Here is a 7,217-nt window from a genome sequence, read left to right as displayed (position 1 = left end):
GTGGGTCTGACCAGTTGTTGTTCCCCTGCCACTGAGAGTACACCTTGGCTGGTTCAGTGGAGAACAGCTTGTTTATTCTCCTGGCCTCTCCTTCCTTGGTGTATCTCCTCAACCGGGTGGCCAGAGCTGTTAGTCGCTGTTTGGCAGTTTCGAGTGCCTCTGGTATGGAGAGTGAGTTGTACTTCCTGGGCGCCCCTTTATTCACCATGTTCCCTTTCTGTAGTTCAGCTAGCTGGCTAACTTCTCTCCTTGCTGCCTTTATCTTGGCCTCTAATCGTCTCTTCCATGGTGGATACTGTTTGTTATGTCCCGAGCCCACCTTGTGTCCAAGCATCTCCATGATTACTGTTGCTGTACTGTGTATCAGCTTGTTGGTCTCAGTGATGGTTCTTGTGGAGATTGTCTTCAGAGCAGCATTCACATCTACTAGTAGATCTTCTGAAGGTACTTGGCAACTCAGCTTCGGTATTCGTCGGGGGCTCCAGGTTTCCAGTTGGGTCACGATCTTCCTTCTCAGGTCAGCAGCTCTTGTGTTGAGGCTGTTAGCTGTTGGGGCTTGGTACCCAATCTCTGGTTGTGGGGATGATGACATCTCCCCGCTGACCTGTCTTCCTGGCTCCCCCTTGCCGTAGCATCGTTGTTGTATTTCATTAATCTCTAGTTGTGATAGGAGATTTCGATTATGGATGTTGGAACACTGGGCTAATAGCTGTTTCTTTGTTAGCCTTGATTGTGGGTTTCGAAGTATCCAGTGGTCCCACATTCTCTGCATGTATCCCCTCTCTCTGGGATTGCTTTCCAGCAAATCCGTATTTTCTGTTCTCGTCCATCGATGTCTTGTTCCAGTAGCCCATTTCTCATCAGTTTGCCCTGGTTCCCTAGCAACTGACGCAGACCTTGTTGACCCGGGCGACGTCTGAGCCGGTATGACTCTATCAGTTATGTTTTCACTCATTCCTGAGGTAGGCTGATATATCATGAGGGGTTTTGCCTAAGGACCCTTACTGGATGATGTTTTGCCCCGACCGGGATTCGAACCCCGATCTCCTGCGTCGTAGTCAGTGAGCATTACCACTAGAGATGCACCGGTCAATCGGCCGCCGATCAAAAAGGCCGGTTTTCTATCCAATCGGCCCAATCGGTGACCGGCCGGTCACTGTCGTCATTTCCGGTTTTTGGCCGGTCACGCTGACACGCATGCGCAGCAGCTCAACGCGGACGGCTCAAAACTGAACCAAAGCAAAACAAAGATGTCGTTGATCTGGACATATTTTACCGTGTGCCAGGACGAACCGAAACAGGCTATGTGTAATGCTTGTAAGTCTAAAGTAAGCCGTGGAGGATCAACGCCTAAGACTTATGGAACAACCAACTTAAGACGCCACTTGGAAAAGAAACACCCATGCTTGTTTAGCAAGTATAAAGAAGACACGGCTGCTAGTGCTAAGACTAAGAGGGATGTACCTGAGTCACAGCAACAACACCCCACCGTCGCCCCTATGTTCGACACGAGTGTTGAGAAGTCTAATGCCACCACTCGAAAAATAATGGAGTACATGGCACTGGACGACCAGCCGTTCAGCGTAGTGCAGGATAAAGGCTTCGTCAACCTGATTAAACACCTGAGTCCACGGTACAAATTACCAAGTAGGCGATACTTTTCTGATACAGCGCTGCCAGAGTTGTTTGAGAAGGTTTCAAGCCATATACGCAAGCTACTCAACGCCACCAAATCTCCGATCAGTTTCACGACGGACATTTGGACTTCTAACGTGAGCTTAATGTCAATGTTGAGTCTGACCGCTCAATGGCTGGATGATGAATTTGAGCTACATCAAGTCCTGCTATACTGTGAAGAATGCCCTGGTTCCCACACTGCGGACAATTTACGAGCCAAATTTGAAAAAATGATGGCAGAGTGGAACATCGACAAGAAGAGGGTTCATGTCGTGTTGCGTGACAACGCTCGGAATATGACCAAGGCACTGGATGACTGCAACTTCGCCAGTCTCCCGTGCATGGCACATACACTCCAGCTAGCGGTGAATGAGGGACTGCAATCTCAACGCGCAATCACCGACGCCGTGGCAACAGGCAGGAGAATAGTCACGCACTTCAAACACTCACCGCTAGCCTACTCGAAACTCCACGTTATCCAGGAGGAGTTGGGTCAACCCAAGAAACGCTTGCAACAAGACGTTCCGACACGTTGGAACAGCACGTTTTACATGTTGCAGTCGCTGTTGGAACAAAAACGCGCCTTGAGCTTATACGCAACAGAACACGAGCTGCCGACAATATTCACCACACACCAGTGGGAGTTAATTGAGAATGTGTTGAGCATCCTTCAACCTTTTGAGGAACTCACAAAGACAATTAGCTCCTCGTCAGCCACCGCCTCGTCCGTCATCCCTGAAATCACTGCACTGAAGCGCCTTTTGGGGAGAGCAGCAGACACCGACCGTGGTGTGGGCACTGCCAAGGCCACGCTGTTGGAAGCGGTCCAGAGACGGTTTGCAGACATCGAGAAGAATCCACTGTACCTTGTGGCCACTGCTATGGATCCTAGGCAAGTAACAACTTACTACTAAGGATGTTTATTAGCCCAGTAGAAAATAATAGAAAGCCTTTATTTGTCAAAACATATTTTTTGTTGCCATTTTAATGCCTGCTTATGTACAGTAGCCTATGTACAGAGTGCACAATATTTATGTTTATGTCTGGCTGATGTGTCTGTGTAATATAAAAATCCTTTTGTCTGTTGATACAGATACAAAACTTGCTACTTCTCAGCAGAAACAAAAAATGAAGTGAAAAGGGTACTTCTGAACATGCTGGACAGAGTGGACACCAGTGCCATCAGACCCACACCTGATCAGCCTCCTGAGGAACCTGCCATCGCACCTCCAACCAAAAGGGCAAGCCTACTGCTTTCTGTGCATGATGAGATACTGATGGAGAATGCTAGCAATGAGGAGGAACACCTGCTAGGCCGCCCTGCATCTGTTCAGTTACAGCGTTACCTCTCAGAGCTGCCCATCAAGAGATCTGAGGATGAAACTGTAAATGATGTACTAAAATACTGGCGTGAAAACAAAACACACTACCCTGCACTTGCCCCGCTTGCCCAAGCATACCTCTCTGCTCCATGCACAAGCATTGATAGTGAGCGCTTGTTTAGCTTGGCTAGTAATGTCCTTGATGAGAAAAGAAACAGGCTTTCTGGGGAGAAGGCAGAAATGCTGCTGTTTGTGAAGAAGAACCTGCCATTGATGGTTGAGTGATTGCACTGGGGGTGGGACAGAGCACTTTGTTCACAACTTAAAGCTACCTGTTAATTTCAATGTTATTTTTTTATTTAGAGATGTCAAGAGAGGTCAAATGCAAATGTTAAAAATGTTATGAGAACCAGTTTCAATTGACAAGAGCATGTGGTGCACTTTATTTTTTTTATCCTAGGCCTATATTAAATCCTGCACTTATTATGTGAAAAGAAATAAAAGGCCTAAAATGTGATTTACTTAGAGAACCAGTTTTCAAGTGTGCATGGTGCACTTTATCTTTTGTTTGTCTTAATATTTTAGTTTTTTTCCTATATTGACCTGTAAACTGGACTGAATGTTATGGTCAGTGTTCTAAATAAATCTGCTCAGGGGGCACTGTTGAAACTCACTATATCTTATTTTTGATGTTTTATTCTCAAGCCAAGTAAACATGGTGTCTATTGTATGATTATAATGATTTCTTAGATAGAAAATCGGTATCGGTAAAACCGGTTTTGGCAGGTCAGACCCCCTCAAAAACCGGAAATCGGTATCGGCCAAGAATTTTGCAATCGGTGCATCTCTAATTACCACTGTACTATCCAGCTGATGCAGTACACACATGCCACATCTTCTATATATATATATATATATATCTATCTATCTATCTCAGGGCTTTACATTAACTTTTTTGCTCACCGGCCACTGTGGCTAGTGGTTTTCCTGAGTCACTAGCCATTCAGCCTTTTCACTAGCCACAATTTTGTTGCCAGGAAATCACCATGATACGTTAAAGTTCGGAAGATCTAGATTTAATTATGAATGGCAGCGTATAATGTATCTCTACAGTCGCACTCAAGTATTCAGTGCTGTTAAGGTAGCTCCCTATATGAAAACATGCAACCAATTCAGACAAAAATATAAACAGAGTATTCTGTTTATTGAACTCAAATTCAAGCCCCTTACAATATGAAATATCGTATAATATGAAAAATAACATTCAGTACAACTGAACTGATTCTAATATTAAAAGTCCAATTCAAAACATTTATCACTGAAAAACATTTGATGTTTTGATATGCAAGTATTGTGTATTATCAAGCATTATGTATATTATGTATTGTCTATTAATTGTGTGTGTGTGTGAACATGTGTAGAGAGAGAGACATTAAATGTCTTCATTACATTCATCATCAGATGAGTCTGAATGGTCCATGAAAAATGGTCTTCGTGACCTGAGGCTTCCAGCAGGCTATAAGTTGATAGCTGGGGTGAGATCAACTTCTTTACAATCGTGTGAACGTTTCTAAACAGCAGCGCCATCCTCTCCAGCTCAGCCGACTTCATGACCGCCAGGGACTGAAAGCAATGCGGTCCTGTAGTGAACCAGCTGTCTTCGCCTGTTTTGATGTTCTAGGACCGATGTGTGCATTTGACTTTTCGTGGTCCTTTATAGTTTCGAGTTTAAAATTACTGGTGCCTGTCTTTGCCAGACTTTCTACAGTATTCGCAGTACAGGATATTTTCGGTTTTGCTATGAACTAGCCAATCTTGCCCGAACTTCCATTTGTCATTGAACTGTCTTATCTTCCTATTAGCATCTTGTTCATCTCCATGGCCGCAGCCAGCTCTGAGGCCCCCGCGGTCCAGACCTCTGTCATTTTTAAGAGCTGAAAATACATTTGTACGCTAAATATTCAACTGGATTAAAAAAAGAATAACATTAAAACGTCTCCATAAAAAGTGCATTGTTAACTAGAGCCGACAATTCCCCTGTGGGAAATTGTGAGAGTGATGCAGTGCGCGTAGCAGTCACAGTTGCAGGAGCTGAGCTGTACTGTGTGAATGTTTGACTTGCCTTGATGCTACAAGCCTGTGTCTCTCTGAGAGGGAGCAGCCCCTCCCTCCTGTGTGTGTGTGTGTGTGTGTGTGAGAGCAAGCAGCCCCTCCCCTACCCGTGCGCTGCGAGCAGAGACACAGAGAAGCACACAAAAAGGGCAGTTTTTCCTTAGAGGGCACCCTCCAAACAACAGGGATTTACTGGAAAACGGAAGGAGATATTCACAAAATTCTTTCACATTGAGTGCCACAAGGGTCTCCTGAACACATTGATGTAATTAGTGATGCAGACTGCAGTCAGCATCTTCTGTGTGTTTCTTCTTACTTAAACTTATTCATCTTCCATACAGATTTCGAATAACTCAGTGACCGTACGTCGCACACAGACAAGCAATATATCAAAAGTCACTTGTCTTTAACTCGCTCTAGTGACCTCATTTTTTACACTACAGACAAAAAAATTACATCAATGTGTTCAGGAGAGCCTTGTGGCGCTCAATGTGAAAGAAGTTTGTGAATATCTCCTTCCGTTTTCGTGTAAATCCCCATTGTTTGGGGGGTCCCCCCTGAGGAGAAACTGCCCTTTTTGTATGCTTCTGTCTCTCTGCTCAGCGCGCGGGTGGGGGAGGGGCTGCTCTCTCTCACTCACTCACTCACTCACTCACACACACACACACACACACACACACAGGAGGGAGGGGCTGCTCCCTTTCAGAGAGACACAGGCTTGTAGCTTCATGGCAAGTCACACATTCACACAGTACAGCTCAGCTCCAGCAACTGTGACTGCCACGCGCACTGCATCACTCTCACAATTTCCCACAGGGGAATTGTCTCTAGTTTTTTTGTCTGTAGTGTAAAAAATGAGGACACTAGAGCGAGTTAAAAACAAGTGACTTTTCTGCCACGTTTATAATGGGAGTCTATGGGGAAGCGCGCCTGTCCTCTCCTTACTTTCAGGCTTCTCATTCAAAAACTGTAAATCCTATCGTGTAGGTAGACACATTGTGTGAATCAGGACAAGTGTGGCTACTACTTTTGAGAAAATTATGTGCGTAGAGTGAGAATTGTGGCTGAAATCACAGTTTAAATGAGAAAGTTTGAGCTTTTTTTTTTTTTCAGGCTGCCTACACTCTAAATTCCTGAGCCCCACTGGTGTGTAATGCAATAGACACCCATTATAAAGCCTGATTTTTGTCCAGGTACCCACATGGTGTTTGAGCTGGGACTGATCCAAAAGTAGAGACCCTAGCAAAAAAGTTGAATGGCAGATCCACAGAGGAGAAGTTTCTCTATGTTTTAAAGTTTGGATCATGTCTCTAGGTGAAAGCATGCCAGAGAAGCGGATGTTTGAAAAAGTGCTATTTTTTCAATTAATTCCATAGAAAATCAATGGGAAATTTTGGGTGATTTTTTTTTTTTCGCGACTATGTCGCGAAAAATCGTATTTTGATGAACAAAGTAATAGCATAGGAAAATTTTGATTTTTCAATTCATATTCGTGCATTCTGGTGCAATTTAAGGTGAAATTAACAAAATATGAATAATCTTATTTTCATTAACATTATTATATCTATTTGTTTCCATTTCTTGTTCTATCAATTTCTTAGTTACATTTAAAAATTTCCTTTGTTCTTGTTCTCTATTCATTTAACACATGCTGTTGATTACTGTTTTACATTAACAATTGTTTGTATAAGTTTTAGAATAGCTAAGTTTTGCCTCACCATGCAACTAACTTGTTTATAGAATAAGCTTTGCCTGTAACCCACCCTGTGTGATGTAGACATATATTTTCCTTTTTTGTCATGGTTTCAACTTTGGCTCATATATTCTCAACATTGTAGATATTGAATTCTCACCACTGTAGATATTCTTATAGAAATAGAAGTACAATGAACTTTTTAAATACATCTTTATATAATAGCCACAAGACACACACACACACAGGCCAGTCCCAAGTCTGGATGAAAGGTGAGGGTGTCATACTAACCCTTATCATGCTGGATTTAAATGGGCATTTTTATTGCCCATGAAGTTTTATTTCTTAATTAATAAAATATCATGAGAATCATTGGACAAACCATACATTTCCTGAAAGGGTGGACTTTGGGG

At 43.3% G+C, this 7,217-nt stretch overlaps 1 protein-coding gene across 1 annotated transcript; it reads left to right on the top strand.

Moving 5' to 3' along the window:
- Positions 1-348: 348 nt before the first annotated feature.
- Positions 349-3,672, top strand: LOC132865854 (zinc finger BED domain-containing protein 4-like). Its single transcript, XM_060898346.1, has 2 exons — positions 349-2,569; positions 2,771-3,672. Exons 1-2 carry the CDS (start codon positions 1,251-1,253, stop codon positions 3,282-3,284), a joined length of 1,833 nt encoding a protein of 610 aa, XP_060754329.1. The 5' UTR covers positions 349-1,250; the 3' UTR covers positions 3,285-3,672.
- Positions 3,673-7,217: the final 3,545 nt, after the last annotated feature.

Source organism: Neoarius graeffei, chromosome 18 (assembly GCF_027579695.1).
Source record: "Neoarius graeffei isolate fNeoGra1 chromosome 18, fNeoGra1.pri, whole genome shotgun sequence".
Lineage (NCBI taxonomy): Eukaryota > Metazoa > Chordata > Actinopteri > Siluriformes > Ariidae > Neoarius > Neoarius graeffei.
This window is presented reverse-complemented; position numbering and strand designations above follow the sequence as displayed.

Coding starts and splice junctions, on each gene's coding strand:
- LOC132865854 (XM_060898346.1), top strand. CDS start 1,251: ATGTCGTTGATCTGGACATATTTTACCGTGTGCCAGGACGAACCGAAA. Junction 2,570..2,770: donor GCCACTGCTATGGATCCTAG/GCAAGTAACAAC, acceptor CTGTTGATACAG/ATACAAAACTTGCTACTTCT.